We start from the raw sequence: 18732 nt of genomic DNA on the forward strand, positions 1-18732 counted from the left end.
GTGGTAATTTTTTTAACCATCAAAAGTAAAAACTTATACTTTGATTAAAAAACCAACTCATAGCCGAAAAAATCATTGTTTCCAAAAAAAACACGAATGACTATGAGAGTGGGTCCCTTATGTAAAAAAAATTTAAGTCTAATGGTGAATTATTCAAATAAAATAATAAAATAAATGCACCAAAATTCATAATTTTTTATCTATAAGTCGACACACAATATATAAATACAAAAAAATAAAATAAAGGTGAGTCATAGTAAATAGTGACAAAAAAAGGTAGATATTGATAGTTTTGTTTGATCATAGTAAAATGTTGATTGTTTTTTCAACCATAAAGCATAAAAAAAATCATAAAAAGTGAAATATAATAATTTTGTCAACCACCAAATTTGATGCTCTTAACAAACATTATTATGTGAATAAAAATTGATTTTTTTTAAAAAAATTTGCTCGAAAAACGACGTTATATATATATATATATATATTATCTGTTATTTTTTCTTACTTAAACCATATTTTCGAGCAGAATATTGAGTTAATGATGATAATTTACTACCCTTTCTTATTCTCTGTACTTGTTCCATTTGATTTTGGCTCATTTGCCAATGCACGTTTTCTTATTCTCTAATTGTGCTTGAGTAAAAATTATAAAAAGTTGATATGAATAAGATTTACAACAAAACGAATTAAACAAGATCCCACATGACAATGTTGTAACTTATAGATTAAGAATAAATTACATAATAAGAGTGTTTGATGAATAGTGTTGAAAAACCAAATAAGACAAGTAAAGCAAATAGAGAGGAGTATAATTTATGTATAACCTAGTGTATAGTATAGATGGATCAACCAAAATTTGTAAAGAGTAGCCTTTACTAAAAAAATTAATAATATAATTTGGAGTATAAAAAGTGTGACTAAGATTAGTTGAACTTGTACTTACACACCAAACATAAATTTGTCTACATCCAATTTCATGTTTCTTACAATGGAGAAAGCAGCCATATTGATTTTATCTGTTCTCCCATTGTAACTTGTGAAAAATGACACAAAATAATCCTATAGTCCTGTACTCTTATTGTAGTACTCCTTCCTTCCTTTTGAAAATACTCGTATCCGATTGTGATGTGTAAGAAAATGTCACTATTCATAGCTATTAGCAAGTATAATGGAAGGTAGTATTTAGGGGTGTGCAAAATGAGACCGAATCGGTGGTCCGGACCAGAACCGGTTAAGAGCGGACCTAAACCGGACCGGATTAGATGCAACCGGTTCGGGCACCGTGTCTTAATTATTCTTCATTCCGGGTTTCCGGTTCGATCCGGTCTAAACCCGGAAAAATATATAAAAGTAATGTTAAAGAGGAATAATATTTACGATTTTTATGTATATATTTATTTAAAGGGCTTTATATTTATAATTTCTAAGGAAAAATAATTTTTTAACTCAAATATCTTAATTTTATAATAATTAATTTGCTAAATTATTTTAAAATCTTCTATATTTTAATTTATTTTTGGTATAAAAAATTACTTCCGGTCTAACCGGTCTCAACCCGAACCGGACTGGGAGGAAACCAGGTTAGATCGAAACCGGTCCGATGCCTGGTCTTAAAATATTCAAAATTCCGATCTTCCGATCCAACGGGTTCCGGCCGATTCGGTCTGGGTTTGGACTGGTGAACACCCCTAGGTATTAGCTAGCAATAGTCTCTGTCTATCCCACGAAATTTGTCACACTTTCTTTTTAGCATATTCCATCAAATTTACCTCATTTTTATTTTTTTATTATATTTAACACTCATTCTTTAATGTTCATTCACATATTTAACTTACATGTTAATTTTATCCACATATTTTTTCCACCTCACCATAAAATATCTATTTACCTACTTTTTTTAAAAAAATTTTTATATTCCACCAAATATATATAGCGCAAATTTAGTAGGATTTATTATATGGATAAAAATCAAATGATTTCAACAATTCAACTTAATAACTCCGAATAAACTATAATATCTCCAAATTCTACTTGATTACAATTTGCAAATTACAACAATAATGTCATTTTAAATTTTACTTAGCATAGAAAAATAGTTCTCCTATTCTAACTTTATAGCCCGAGTATGCTATGATATGTCTAAATTATAACTCAAATAAGCAACAATTTGTCCAAATAGTCTTGGGAAAAATATTATGTATTTTTTTATTGATACTGGTAGAAACTACAATTATAATCCCTTTAAAATATATATTAAAGTAAATTCCAATTCATAATCCTAGCTAATAAAAAGAATTACAAACAATTAAACCAACTAAAAGCTAACAATTTCTTCAAGAGTTTCTACTCTTATCAATTCAAGTTAAAATTTTTTCCTCAAACAAAAATCAAATTATTTTTCTAAAGTCAAATTTAACTAGTCAAATTCAAACGCAATTGTCATCCCTAGACCATCCCCTCTACACAAGGAAGGAAACCAAACAAAAATTGTTAAAAGGTCAAATAAAGGCACAAGATGAGCCATGAAGTAACTGACCCCACACATTCAAATCAAAATTTAAAGATAAAATAAATCAAAAAAGGGGCATACACTATCTAATTTATGTTACTCCTATTTTTTATTTTTGTTTATTTTAATAAATTTATTTTATTTTTATTTTTAATTCTATCACTTTTTCAATTTTTGTATTTTCTTATTACTAAATATTTCTTCCTATTCTCTCTATTTGTCTTATTTTTATAAGTTCATCTTATAATAAAACGATTTTATACAAAACTTGATGAATTACACAAATTCATATGCTAATACTTTGTATTATTAGCCTATTTAACCTATATAAAGTCCATCTCACGATAAAACTGATCCCTAAATAAATTTACATAATAAAATAGAATAAAACACTTTCCACTTCATTCAATCGCGCCTCTATATAACCCCCAACAAACAAATTCCTTCACTTCGGATCTCATAAAACTTCTTCTATTTACCCTTTTCTTCTTCATTCTTCCTCCCACGCATATAACTAAATTATCTTCTCCTACTAATTTTACCAGTCATCTCTAATGGGTGAGGTCAGTTTCTTCATTCTCTTGTCTCTTTGATCATCCAATTTTTCTTAAATTTTTTCATCAATTAATGTTGATTTTCTGAATATTTTTCTGTGTTTGGTTAAATTACAGAAAAAAGATGGCGATAAGAAGCAAAATGAGGGGCAAAGTAAGGCCGATGGTGGTGCGACCACCGTCGTTTTCAAGTTTGATATGCATTGTGAAGGTTGCGCCAAAAAAGTCAGACGATCAATAAAAAATTTTGATGGTAATTTTTAACCTAAAGTCATTCTCATTTTCAATTTTTTCCCAAATTCTAATTCTTTTTTTTTTTTTTTTTTTTGTTTTTACTCTTGATTAATTTTGCATTAATCAATATTTATTTGAATTTAATGTAAATTAATATCTGTTATTTGTTCTCTATTCAGTTTTTACTTTCCGAATTACCTGGCTCGTTCTATTTTCTACTGTTACAACTTTGAATTTTTCCGATTGAATTCTTATGCGTTTTTGGCAGCCGTCTGATTTCCATAGAATTTACGCTTTACAGTAATTACAAAATGTGTATAATTGTTAGGCTCACGCGCATAAGAAAAGGAAATTTACCAAGAATTATAGAAAATCAATTCCAAATTCTACTATTCAACCAAACAAATAAAATTATTTTCAAGGAATTTGATAGAGGGGTAACTTCCAAAGAACTAATAATTCTCATTTGAATTTACTTTCTACATCAAATTTTCAAGCTCTTGAATCACAATTTTTTTCCAATTATCTCTTCTTTAAAATGTAATTATGTTGCGTTCGGCTAAGATTAATTGTTGCGTGTAAAATTGTAGGAGTGGAAAATGTGAAGACAGATTGTGCGAATGGAAAATTGACGGTTGTAGGAAACGTGGATGCAGTAAAGATACAGGAGAAAGTAGAGGAGAAAACTAAGAAGAAGGTAGAATTAGTATCCCTTCAACCATACAAGCCCTCTAACAAAGAAGGCGGCGGTGGTGAAAAAAAGTCTGATGAGAAGAAGTCAGAGGCTAAACCTAAATCTGGTGATAATAAGAAGTCAGAGGATAAGAAGGAAAAAGAGAAGCCTAAGAAGGTATACCTTTTCTAAAAATATTTTTGCTTTTTTTTTGACTTCTTCTTTTCTTTATGTTTACTTGTTTGTTTAATTCAGTTTATATTTTACGCAAAGAGCAATAAAGATGTTCATGATCATGGAATAAGCAATAATTATTATTATATTTCATGATTTCGATATCTATTTATTTATTTATTTATCGAAAGAAAGGCTAGAAAGTCTCTTGCGACCAAGTGGGGATGAGAGTTTATCATATTTATCGGCGGTGAAAATTGAATTAGGGAGTTTTGAGTTTTGGGTTGTAGGTTAATTCGTTATTCTAATGATTTTGAATTTGATTTTTATTTGGTAACTCCTACCTAAGTTTTTTGTTTTCAAATTGTTGGTATTAAATGTTATAATTGTAAGTCGTAATGAAATGTTTGTTTAGAGGGAATTTTAAAGTCTCATACTATTTGTTGAATGGGAAGGAGAATGAGACTTAGTCATCAAAGTATCATGTTTTTTATGTCTTAGTAAGAGGAGGACATTAGTGTGAATTGTGAATTAGATGTGCAAAAGCCACTGACTTTTTTGTTTTCTTCCATATATTTTCTCTAAAATTCCAATGAAAATTTTCATAGCTAAGCTACCAAATTTTGTACACAATTTTATCTAACAAGTTTATCTTATCCCAAACAAGGAATTGATAAATATTTCATTTTAACCCATGGATTTCAGCTCTAATCTGCTCAAAAGCTTCGCAATTTTCATTTTCACCTTTCAAACTGCTTTGGGTAATAATAAATTCTTTTTAATAATGGTAGACAAAGAAGGAATGAGAGGGCTTAGAGAAGAAGGTAGCGAGAATCAAATAAAAATTCTTAGAGAAAATAATGCATCAACTAATACAAGATCCGATACTCTAGTTTTGTATCAAACCAGTAGTGTGGTAAACTATTAACCATTTTATTGTTGGTTTTTCTTAGACAATAACATTCTAACAGAAGGTCCAAATTCATTGAAGTAATTATTCCCTAAAGAATGTCTTTTCAACCAAATCAAATTAATTCATTAATATTATAAATTTTACTAATTTATTAGTTTGGTAGTTTTTGTGAAGTGTGTCCAAGATGCTAATAATGATTGTGTATGCTATCAAATCATTATTTAAATAGATATACATTTCCAATTACACCCAACATTTTTGTCGTAACATATTTTTATTGGTGGGAGATCCTGTATTGAGGTACGGTCGATGAAACGTTTGTTACGTTTCTAGTTATTTCTTGAAATAATTGGGTTTGTTTAGCTATAATGTTATAATAATCCAAATATTGGATTTTTTTTTTAAATAGGATTCATATTATTGTGTTCTTGGTTACATATTTTCTTTTTATGAGTACTATCCACTTGATTATCTCATCCTTTCAAGCCATGATAGTGATGTATTTGTTTGAATTGATATCATTTTAGGATTTATTATTTAAAAACTATCACTTAACTATTTAAAACTAGTTGTTGCTGATGTATTTTTATTTTTAAAATTTATAATATAATTTAAATTGTAAACTAATGGTGATTGCTGATGTGTGTTATTCGTCATTACCCATTAATTAATTTGAAAAGCTAAATCGAGTAATTTATTAATAAATAATTGGTTGATGCAGTCTCCGGTCGCTACCGTAGTATTGAGGACAAGGGTGCACTGTGAAGGATGTGCTCAGAAAATTAAGAAGATTGTTGGCAAGTATGATGGTGAGTCTTTTTCATTTACCTATTTGGAATTTGCTTTCACAATGGCATTTAATTACCCTTACATTAGGTAGCTCTCATTTAAACTGAAACGATTATATGTAAGCAATTTTATCCTTGTATGTAATAAATTTTTTATTGGACTTGTACACAACACGACCCACATAAGGGGAGAATTGGCTACGCCAAAACTTGATGAATTTCCATCTTAAAACCAATTGGTAAAAGGAAGAGTAGCCCATCAAACTTATATGTTAGTCAACCTCTCTCTAAATTTTCGATATGGGATCACATGTGAGTTATTTTTCAACAGTATAGTTCGATTCAATGGTGGATCTTTAGTGTGGCCTAAAAGGGCCAGGTCCCCTGAAATTTGTGATGAAGAAGTACCTTTTTTTAATAGAGTAACTTTGGCCCGCTCTAACTGATGATAGCTTAAGATCCGCCACTGGTGTTAGTTATATAGAGTATTAGTCATTGCACACGTTTATGTTTCAACCTCTAGTTTATAATATGTTTTGAAATTTCTCGTCATAAATAAAGGGCATAGAATTTGGAATAGCAATATATCATGTGGAACATGGTGTCAAAATGTCATTTGTCACATTGTCACATTGTCAATCTGGTAGAAATTGTGTATACAAACAAAAGTTGGATACTTCATTCAGTTTAAGTGTCAAATATATTGACGCGGCTCTCATATAGTCACATAAAGGAAGTTTCTAGTGTTAAGAAAAAGAAGAGCAATAGTACTTCCCCTAGTGAAACTTATTGGATGGGGACAGTGGAGTATTGCTGATTAGCTGTAATTGGCTTATTGCTATTGTTAATAAATGATTTTTTCATTGCAACAACATATTATCAATTCAATTCTATTATTATGTGGCTCTTGTCTATACTTCTTCCTATGCGGGTTTAAATCAGTCGTATGTATGTAGCCTTACCCTTATACAAATAATTAGATTGTTTTCGATTAGTATTTGACAAAAAAAAGTGATATTAATTTATTTATGTGTATTATTAGGTGTGGAAGAAGTAAACGTGGACTTGCAAAAAGATTTAATCACAGTTAAAGGAACAATGAACATGAAAGACCTCTTACCATACTTGAACGTAAAATTAAAGAGAGTAGTAGAGATTGCTCCTCCTAAGAAAGATGAAGGTAAACCCAAAGAAGGCGGCGGTGACTCAAAAGAAAAACCTAAAGAAGGCGGCCAAAAGCCCAAGGAAGGCGACCAAAAGCCTAAGGAAGGCGGTGAAAAGCCTAAAGCAGGCGGTGGTGGAGCATCTGAAAAACCGAAAGAAGAAAAGAAGGAAGAAAAGAAAGACAAGAAAGACGCCGCGGAAGGGAGTAGTAGTGCCCCAAAGGAAAATGTGACAATGAACAAAATGGAGTATAACCCTTATAGTTATGGGTATGGTGCTTATGCTTATACTTATGACCCTAGACAACAAGTAGATAATTATGGGTATGGTCAGCAACAACAACACCAAGTTATTGAGTATTGGAATGCACCTGAATATTCTCTAGCCCCTCAAATGTTTAGTGATGAAAATCCTAATGCTTGCTCTCTTATGTGATTGGAGATTTTGGAACTTATTTTCTTTGGTTTATTGCTTCTTTCTTACAACCTTATTAAACTTGTATATATAATTATATAGTGAGGCATATTTTTAATGATAATATATGTAATGATAGTAGAGTTTATAGCTAACTTGGTTATTAGAAATATATTAATAATAATAATAATAATAATAATAATAATAATAATAATAATAATAATAATAATAATGCCTTTGTAATGAAGGTTGGTGGTTGGTAATTATATTAGTATAATGTTGCATATGTTGCAATTTTTTGATTGTATAAAAGGATATTTTCATAAGGAAATGAAGAAAAAGGTGTTTTGCTTTTGTACTTGTTCATGTTAAATGAATTACTATATAGTTCTACATATTTGTAGTTTGTGTTTTGACTTATTGGTATTAAGTATTAAGGATCAATACTACTAATATATAAAAGCAAAACATTTAAATTTACATGTTGCTACTATGGGATGTTTGGTAAATAGTTAATAACAGATAGTTGATTAAAGTAGTTGGTTTAACTATCTAATTTTATCAAATGATTTTAAACACGTTGGTGGAGGTAACCTATTATAAATTAGCAAAAGTAGTTTATTCGTAGAATTTTTTTTTTAAGAAAAGCTTATTTGTAGATTGTACCACTAACATTAAATTGTTAAACTATTCAATTATTTATTTGTATCCAAATATGCTAAACTACTCAATAGTGGGCAAAAAATGACCACAACTCATCCTTAAAGAACATGAAAAGATAGTATATATGGAATATTTGGCCCACAAATTATACACTATATTAAAGTTAGAATTATGGCTATCAACAAAATAAAATTGTTCATACCCAAAAATTGTGTTATTTTTTTACCGCTCTCACTTAAAACCTTTTTTATGATATTGATATGAAAATTTTAGCCTCTCATCGTTTTAGGTAATAGTTTAACTTTAATCGTAAGTGTTCTCGTCGGCGTTCGCTCTAACATAAAAATCTTTTGTATGATATTGATATGAAATTCCTTTAAGAGTTACTATGCACTTAAAAAGGCCTGGTTAGGTATTTATATCTGAATAATACTAACTGGGGTGTCAAAAAGGCATTCAGAGAACCTTTTTGGACTCCACTAACTCTTGTTACTTGTGCAATCATTGTCAATTTGTCATTAAGGTGGTCGTCATCATCATTATCATCATCATTATCCTACTCAGTGTATTCCGCTTATAGAACAACTATGGACAGGGTTTGGAGAGGGAAGGACGGCGATAACTCATACCCATAAAGAAGAGCGAGGCCAAAGGAGTCCCCCGACTCACAAAAGATAAAGAGACGTAACTACACGGAAAAGATAAATTAAATGCTTATAAATGAAATAAAAAGTAAAACTAACAACAAAATAAAACAAAACAAAAAAAAATAATAAGAAAAAACATTAAGGTGGTCTAATTAAAAAAGACTAGATATCAAACAAATCTCTGAACCAGTCAATATCTGTTGATACTAACATTAACAGTTAACAATAACAATAGACTTAGTATAAATTAATTATGTGGAGTTGAAGAGAACAAATATGAAACGGAGAGATTAACTTATCACACTAAGAAAGCATAAATGCTGCTTGTCAGAGAGAATGTGAATTGGAAATATGGAAAAGTAAAAACATGCGTATTATCAAAACTGTGTAATTTATGGATCAAAATGGCTCATGGAGGGAATTGGAGCCGCTATGCATTAAATATATTCTCATTTTCAATTCTTTATATTGAAGTATTACAATAATATCATCAAATTCTTGACAATTTTTTAAAATAATAGGTGACCTAATCAATAAGAAATAATATTCAAAACAGTATTCTAAATTAAACCGCCATCAACTCAAACTTTATTACAAGGATTACTAAACGCCCAGTTAGCTAAGCGATAAGTGACTGCATTGCTTTTTTTTATGGTAGAAAGAAAAATCTAATCTAACTGATCGAAAGTACCGGTGGAACAAAAATATACACGAATTTTTTGTTTTCTATTAGTTTGCGGTCTAAAAACAAGTAATTAGATTAAATTAATACAGTTTAAACTAATATCAATCAGTATTTGAGGACCCTTAAATTAAAAGGCTCTATACCATTGAACACCTTGCATATGCTCAAAAACGTCGTTGATTAATAGCAGTGTAAATTAAAAGGCACGTACAAATATAACTAACTAGGATAGAAACTCGTGCAATACACGAATTTTTAAATATGTTAATATATTAATAAAATTTTAAACTAATAAAAATATTAAATTTTAGACTATTCTATTGTAATTTTTGTCATTAAAATGTTAATACATTTTTAAAAAGGAATAATTGCATTACTGAAAATTAGACAATATTTTTAGTTAATTGATTTTTATTGTACTATATTTGATAGCTGAGATAGTTTGACTACATATAGACTGATTACAATTGGCTGCTTTTTGGCATTAATTTATTTGTTGCCAAATTGACATTCAATTCAATATTCTTGATATTTTTCTTAAAATTTAAAATTGTAATTATGGTAGTCTAACAATGTAAATAATTGATTTTAATGATCTATTAAATAAATTTTATGTCATTTCAGTTTTAAAGAATAATTGCTGGAAAAAGGCAAATTTCTAGTAATTTCCTAAATTGCAGTATAATTGAAATAAATGTAATTTATCATGTAGTATAATTTTCTACATAGTACATCATACATTTCGTAATATACTTTATTAAATAGTACATCATATAGAGTAATTTCAATAATTTATTAGACAATATATAATTTTTTACACGGTACAATATATATTTCCTAACATAATTTTTAAACAATACATTTATATATAACAGTGAAATTGAAATAATAGTAATTTATTGCATCTATTAATGTATAAATTTTTTAAAAAATGCAAATTCGTAAATATGGTAAATCCAAAATAAATGTCAATCAATCAAATTCCATTAATAGCGTCCAATGAAAAAAAGATAAATGACATACTCACAATCAAACTGTCTTATACAACTATATAATAAAATTAATAGAATATATGACTTAAAAGGGAGGCACTGAGTAGTATTATTAACAAATAATAAGAAGTTTCTACTATGTTCTAAATGCTAATAGTGTTAGGTTGTGGTGATTTGACTAATTCATCATCTACCTTTCTCCGCATTTTAAACCATTTACCTTTCTCATTATTTTACAATTAATGTTATTTTCTGCTGATTAATTCTTGCATGCCTAACCAATTAACGTTTAAACCACCCATAATACAACCGTCCTATTTGAACTTCAAATTATTAGTCCTTTTTTTTTAAAAGTAATTTTGTCCTTTTTAAATTGTCCTTCAAAACTTTGGAAAGCTATTTTTGGCAAATATCTCCTTATTTTAACATTACTCGGTCTGTTTCGTATATAACTATTAGTTAGAGTTGTTGGCTGAAATTGTAATCTTAGACTAGAAATGTTATCATAGTTGACCGATTGAAAGTATTAGCCCACAAGCCAACTATTTAACCAAACTGTTTAGGAGATGTTTTATAAAAATAAATTGATGGTTGTTGGTTGTTTATAAACGAAAACTAGGCTAAAAATTATAAAAAAAACTACTATGAGCAGCTAGTGGGTTTTGGCTTAAACGCTAGGTTTTAACTAGCTTAAAAGTCATATTTTATAGTTATTTGACCAACTAAAAAGTCAAAAGTCAAAAGTCAAAAATCAATAATAAAACTAATCGTCAAACATGAAATGAGTCCAAATTTTTGTTGTCTATTTGTGTCAGGGAGAAGTTTAGGAGTAATAATCTTATAATAAATACATAATAAAGACAAATTAGAGGAATTAAATTAAGGACTATTAATGAAATTAAGTCATTTAGTCTGACTAATACACATTCCCAAAGGACTTCACTCACTTAACCAGCTTTTAGGATGTTCATAGATCACTCTTATTATCGAATGCTTGTATAGACTCGTATTTTTCATGTTTCTTAGACTCTAAATTATGATTGTAAATTGTAATTAGAGTTTTAATCATATATATAATTTTATGAGTCTAGTATAATCATATGATTATGTATTATCATTAAATCCAAAGGATACAATTTTAGAAGGTTTTTGACTTTTAAGGATATTTATAGATCACTTTTTAAAGACGAATTCAAAACTTTAAAATACAGGGACAAAGTCACAAATTTTGAATAGAGGGACGAAGTCACTACTTTAAAATAGAGGGACGGAATATCAAATATCATCAGGATATTAGATGGGGGTCAAAAAAATACGATGAATTAAGGGTATTGAGCTGTTTATTGACAGTGAGACCAAATAGTATTATAACTTAAAGGTGAAAAAGAAAAATAATTTTAGGGTCAATTACCCTATATATGCTATATTTTCAATAATTCATATAGTCGACCTTAATCTTTTAATACTAAAACTTTGACATTGTTATTTACATTGTTGCACTAAGAAGATCGCGTCAATGATAACTTCCTTTGACATTGAGCACCATTTATATGACCATTTCATTTATCCAACCATTTATTATCGTTTTGTTCGATTTGTTACGCTTCAAGTCGATTTAAATGTTGATATAATGATATACATATAAACATCGACAAATAAAGTCAAACCCATATTCAACGTCAAAAACAAAGCTAACCATCCTAAAATTAGTTAGTGTTTTTCAAGATTTTAATCCTTCATCCACAAAAATCTAAAAGATTTAAAACCATGAACTTTGCACAATATATTCTTTTAGAGAGTAGGGTGGAAAATATCTTTTTAGGAAAAGATGTTGGTTTAAACATTTTCTTGAATTACAGAGCAAAGATTAAGATAGAATTAATAAGAATTAAATTTAAATATTATCTATAAATTATAATATTTATCGTCACTAAGAAAAGATCGTACCTGATCATTCTCCAATTAAATGTTTGATAAAACGTGCCGACAATAGTTTGTATGGCACAACGTCAGTAGGGGTTTGATATAATCCTACGTCGTTTACTATATTTGATTAATTGCCGTTTCTTTTCATACAACGCTTGGGTCCATGTCCAAACCATAAATCCTATTTCCTACGTCGTTTCTTTTATAAATGATTGCCGTTTTTTGTTCTACTATGGTGTCACCTTATCCTCAGCTGCCCTAATTAAATATACTACTATATAACTTATTTATATCTATATATATTAAATTATAATTTACTCCTATTATATTAAACTGTTCATACTCTCTTCGTTCTATTCATTTAGCATCGTTTGCAATTTTAATTGATCATATTATATAGCATCATTTCTCTTTCTGAATAATGATACGTCTACTACTTTTTTAATCTCATCCATGCAATTTAATTATAGCTACTCTTATAAATTACCGCCTCTCAAAGAGACAACCTCAAAACAAAAAGTCCAAATTCTTATTTTCTTTTTAATTTGTATTAATTAGGCTATTTAACCCGTACATTTAATGCGTTTCTTGTAGAAATCGTCTCTCACAATAATTTGTAATTCAATTATCTTTTAATTTCATCTACCTAATTATTTAGTTCGTCTCATTTATTACAAAATTTTTATATTTAATTAAGAAAACACTTAATTAATTTCAAAATCAAAATACATTATGTGTAAACATGCGGCTACATTAGGCAAGTTTACATATGCTGACATTATTATCATTGATCATCCTCTAAAATTATGCATATTTAATTAGTTAGCGGATTGTGAGTTTGTGACATGAATGTTTTTGTCATATTATTAGATTTTTCTTATTATTTATTTTTTCCGTTTTAAATTACTTACACCATTATAAAGATAATACATTATTGATTCATCATCTTTATATGTGATTAGTTTTTAATCTATAAGCTAAAATATTATAAAGTGAAATTTTACTTGATTCGTCTCAATATAAAGATATTAATATCAAATTTTTATAATTTTTACATTTCATAATTAGAAGTATTAAATATCAAATTAGTGTATTGAACTGCGTAAAAAGAGAAATAATAAAAGTATTTTGAAACAAAGAAAATGTTTGATATTACTACTATAAGAGTTTTTTAGCTAGAAAATAAAATGCTTCTTTTTATGTCTCTTTAAGTTTGCATTATACGATTAAATTACATAAAAAATTATTGAGTGATATGATATTAGTAAATATACTTGTTATTTATCCCCTTAATTTGCTACATTTTAAATTTTATTATTTCCATTTAATTTGCTACATTTTTTTTTCATAACTTAAAAATATTTTTCATTCACATTTTGTCTCTCTTTCAATATTAGTCACATAATTTAAAAATTGTTTAAATCTTATTTTCCTTAACAATTGAAGTAGACGAAACGGCAAGAGATGTGCCGCATTGGAGGTGGGAAGGGAAGTGGATAGTGAATCAGCAACATCAGCATGACGGCAAAATCACAATAAATTAATTTAATAAAATAAAAATAAATAAAAGAAAGGAGTGAGCATTCAGCATGCAATACAAGATGGTGAGAGATGACCGATGACCAACCCCCTCTTCCAATTTGTTAGACACAGATAGTATTCAACATAGCTGACTCACCTCTGACTTTGATTCACTTTTTTTTATTACACGTGGGCCCCCTTTTATGTATTGCCAATATCATCATATCATTCTCATAACAACCCATGCACATACATACCATCTTCATTCTTCACATACATAATACCCATGCACATACATATACATACATATACATGATGCTACTATAAGTTGTATTTGGTACATCATTTCATCAACCCAACACTATAACATAGTGTTAGCTTCTTCATGAATAAAGTTCAAGGGGTTGAATATACCCTACTTAAATTACACAGTGATAATAAAGAGATTATTTTTTTATTGATCTTTGATATTTTGTTCAGTTGTTGAAAACAATTGGATTTTGCAGTATTTAAAAATCCTAAAATTATTCAAAACATACTAGATAATCTGACTTCTAATAGAATTTAATTTTGACCCGACGACTTTAAAATATATTTACAGTTATAAAAACCAATGTAAATACGATATTCAAAATTGATCTGATGATTTGAACGAATTCCATAGAAATCGTAATTGTTAATTCTAGAGGTATTCAAAACAAATTCAATAACTAGCAGATATTCACTCGACCTTGTAATCGAACTTAATTTGACCTGTCTTAAAATAGATTTACAATAATGTAAAAGTCAATGTGAATGCAGAATTCGATTATAAACTGACCCGAAACATCTGATTTGAAATCGACTTGATAAACTAAATGACACTTCTAATTGAATTGGCATGTGGGAAACGGGTGGGTTAGAGGAATATCGTGGAATTATCCCAATACTAATATATCCAACTATGACCAATCCTACCCACCAAAATTTGATATGTTAAAAGTAAAAAATAAAAGCCACCAGATACGAATATCCGAACATGATTTAGTTGGGTCCACACCACGTCAGCCTAACATGTCTCACACGTGGCATTATTGAAATGACACGTCGCTACAACTAGTCAGTAAAGTCTGCACCCTTCAGATTCTCCGGTCTGTTTCAAACCAAACGTTAGCGACGAACTTTAGTTCATCGCTATTTTATTTACCCAAAAATTAATGTCGTCACCAGACCGTCGCCATTTTGTCGGAACGAGCGGCAAATTTCCCGCTATTTTCCGTTTGAATTTTTATTTCTTCCGTAAATTACCATGGTCATTGAGCAAAATAGTCATGAAGTGCTGTAAAGGTGAAGAATTCATCTTCGTTACAGGTAAGTTATTTATTAATTAAATTAATTAGTTGTTATATAATTTTTTAATTTGGTCTAATTTAAATGTGAAAGTAGAAACAAACTTTGTGCACCTCGAGTAACATGATAAAACAATTAGTTTTGCACTTTCTCTCTTTCCTTCAAAAATAATTTTGCAATTCATGCTTTAACTTTGCGAGCAGTCACTGCAGTGCTATCTAAGCGGAAAATTCTCAAGTAAATTAAAAGAAAAATTCTACCGGACAGCAATCAGACGTGCTCTGCAATATAGGATCGAATGTTAGCCTGTAAAAAAATTTTTGAACATAAGATGAAGGTTACAGAAATGCATGTGCTGAGGTGGATGTGTGGACACACATTGATGGATCGAATTTGAAACAAAGAGTTTAGGGGCAAACTAAGGGTAGCCCCTATTTCTGAAAAAATGCACCAAAATAGATTGAGTTAGTTTGGACATGTGCAGAGAAAGACTTTCGATGCGTTTATGAGGAGGGTAGAAAACATTATAGTAGAGAGTAAGAGGAGTCGAAGAAGACCCAGAAAAACTTGGGATGGGCAAATAAAAGTTAACTTGCATTAGTTAAACCTCTCTGAAGGCCTGACTAGGGATAGGGGTAGTTGGAGACGTCATATCCATGTTTTAGACTACTGATATCTTCATAGATTACCTTTTGGTGTTCTTACCCTCTTGCTCCTCTCGTTTCTTTATTTTTAGTTTTTGTTTTCTTTTTTTATAGTTGGTTCTACTTATTTATTTTATTTATAGGCATTTAATTTATCTTTTACGTGTAGTTATGTCTCTTTATCTTTCTCGAGCCGGGGGACTTCTTTGGCCGCATTCTCCATTATGGGTATGAGTTGCCGCTGTCCTTCTCTCCCCAGACTCTGTCCATAGTTTTTCTATGAGCGGGTTACACTAGATAGGATGATGATGATGATGATGATGCTTCAACTTTAAGTCATTCACTTGTTGTCCGTTGAGTTCTCGTTTGTCAAAGGGTTAAAGTGTACACATTCTGTCCTCTTTGATTCACATCAAAGAGAAAGAAGGTAGTTTTTAAGGATGTAGTAATAAATGAAGAGAGAATAAATTGTGTAGATGAAATTAAAAGAGTGTTAAAATGTATGGATGAGATTAAAAGAAAGTAGTGGACCATCACCCAAAAAATATAAATGATGCAAATTAAGTAGGACGGATCAAAATGGAAAATGTTGATGTCATTTGATTTTGTTTTACAACACAATTAATATTTTAATATTTAATAGGGTGTTTTTGGGCTGACAAATTCATTAAACATGACTTTTTATAGTACCAAATTGAAATTACACAAACTACGAGATGATGGAAGGAAAATTCACTTAATAGATTTAACTCATTAATTAGTAGTTGGGCATGACATTGATATCTCAAATATGGAAGATTTATATGTTAGTCAAGGTTGGAAGAAGGATGACTCATGATTACTATTGCATTATTCTACTTATACATATCAATTTTGAGTAAATAAATTTTTTAGATTGCTCATTTTATAAATAAAACTCTCCCAAATTCATTTATTTATTTACAAAAGTCTACAAAGAGAAACAATTCACCATCTTTATTAGGTATGCAGGCGGGGCGGGTCTAATAGGAGACCCGCCCCATCCTTGCATGGGGCGGGGATGGGTCCCGGTTTGATGGGTCATGGGGCGGGTACGAGTATAAAATTCATACCCACCGCGGGGATGGAGATGGGGATGGGTTTTAGGTGAAACCCGCCCCATCCCCGCCCCGCCCCTCCCCAGTGAACAAATTTTTTAAAAAATTTATTTTCAAATTTCTGGAATTCTTGAAAGTATTTTCAAATTTTTTTAAAACTTTTTAAAAATTCCGATTTATATTGTTTAAAAAAAAATCTGAAAACCCTAAATTTTAAAACCCTTTATTTTTTTTGATTTTGTTTTATGCCCTGTTTATATCTGGGTATTTTGTGGGATTATATTCAATATGCTAAACAAAAGGATCAATTTTCGCTTAAAATTGAAAAGGGTAAGTAAAAAAACTTACAAAAATGGCAGAATAAGAAACTTGAGAGATGAATTTGAGAATTCCAAAGCCACGAAGGGCAGAACCAGCAATGTCATAAGCAAGAGTGAAAGGTGAAAGAACAACTTTAATGGGGAATTCAAAAATAATTGAAAATAAATATGTGACACAGATGGGTATTAAGCGGGGACTTGACGGGTGGTGGGGCGGGTAAAATGGGTATTAGACGAGGATGGATACCCAGATGGGGATGGGGATGGGGATGGTATTAGGTACAAACCCATCGGGGCGGGGACGGGGAAAAAAATTATACCCACCGCGGGGATGGGGATTGATTTATCAGATGGGGATGGGGATGGGGATGGTAACGCCAATACCCGCCCCGCCCCGCCCCGCCCCGTTTGCATCCCTAATCTTTATCACTAATACACTTTGGATACAAAACTAAATTCGATTTGAATATTGATTTGACACAAATCAAACCAAAACGGTTTTTAATAGTTGCTACATTTTTGTTTTCTACGCAATTTAATGTATAATTTTAATCTTTAATATCTTTAATTTTATATAAAAATTTCTAAAAAGTTAATATTATGAAAATATGCATCAAGACGAATCAAACAAAATTCCACTTGACTATATTTTACATCATTCATAGGAAAATATGTGCCGAATAAGATCAGTTGATGAATATTAGCTGCTACAGAAACTGTAGCAACTATATAAATCCAAAGGAAGTAATACTTTATTTTCTAATTGCAATCTACCCCTATCATGTTTTTTATTTTGTTGTTTTTAAAATTTACACAAATAATTTTAACCTTATATAAAGAAAAATGATTAAAAATAAATCAATTTATACTCGATTCGTTGAAAATACAATCATAATTGTTTATTTTTAAATAAACCCACCAATCATATATATTTGCTAAAAATAAATTCGCTTATTATTTATAACCATATGCAAACTCACCTATCAATCCACATTCATCAGTTTCAAAAAATAACAAACTTTTTTTCATTCTTTCCAAAAATATTCATCAATTTCGGTATTTTCTCCTTCCAAAATACACCTATTTACTGCAATAAGAGATACTAATATAATGAATTTAGTTAATTATTGAAAAATTTATTTAGTTCTTCAATAAAATGAATTCATTCTGGAAAAAAAAAAAGAATTTAGTTAATGTTAGTAATAAATTTTTATTTATTTAGTCTAAATTTGTGCACATCGTCAAGATGGCCGAGTTGGTCTAAGGCGCCAGTTTCAGGTACTGGTCCGAAAGGGCATGGGTTCGAATCCCATTCTTGACAAATCTGAAGATGCTTTTTGGTCCATTTGTTTAAGTTTTACTTAATAATATAACAAGAATAAACACTTACTGCTAATTGACAGAAATAGCAACTTTTTTATACATTTATTTGTAAACATTTAGTCTCTTTGTTCCAAAGAATTGCTACAAATATATATAATTAATTTAGTCTCTTTTTGGTCAACG

At 29.6% G+C, this 18732-nt stretch overlaps 1 protein-coding gene and 1 non-coding gene across 2 annotated transcripts; both read left to right on the top strand.

The window, feature by feature from the left end:
* Positions 1-2919: 2919 nt before the first annotated feature.
* Positions 2920-7575, top strand: LOC130827338 (heavy metal-associated isoprenylated plant protein 3). Its single transcript, XM_057693019.1, has 5 exons — positions 2920-3072; positions 3181-3316; positions 3888-4147; positions 5779-5866; positions 6888-7575. Exons 1-5 carry the CDS (start codon positions 3064-3066, stop codon positions 7442-7444), a joined length of 1050 nt encoding a protein of 349 aa, XP_057549002.1. The 5' UTR covers positions 2920-3063; the 3' UTR covers positions 7445-7575.
* Positions 7576-18466: 10891 nt separating this feature from the next.
* Positions 18467-18547, top strand: TRNAL-CAG (transfer RNA leucine (anticodon CAG)). Its single transcript has one exon. It is a non-coding gene; the product is annotated as a tRNA-Leu (tRNA).
* Positions 18548-18732: the final 185 nt, after the last annotated feature.

The sequence above is a fragment of the Amaranthus tricolor genome, chromosome 11 (genome assembly GCF_026212465.1).
Source record: "Amaranthus tricolor cultivar Red isolate AtriRed21 chromosome 11, ASM2621246v1, whole genome shotgun sequence".
NCBI classification, from domain to species: Eukaryota; Viridiplantae; Streptophyta; class Magnoliopsida; order Caryophyllales; family Amaranthaceae; genus Amaranthus; species Amaranthus tricolor.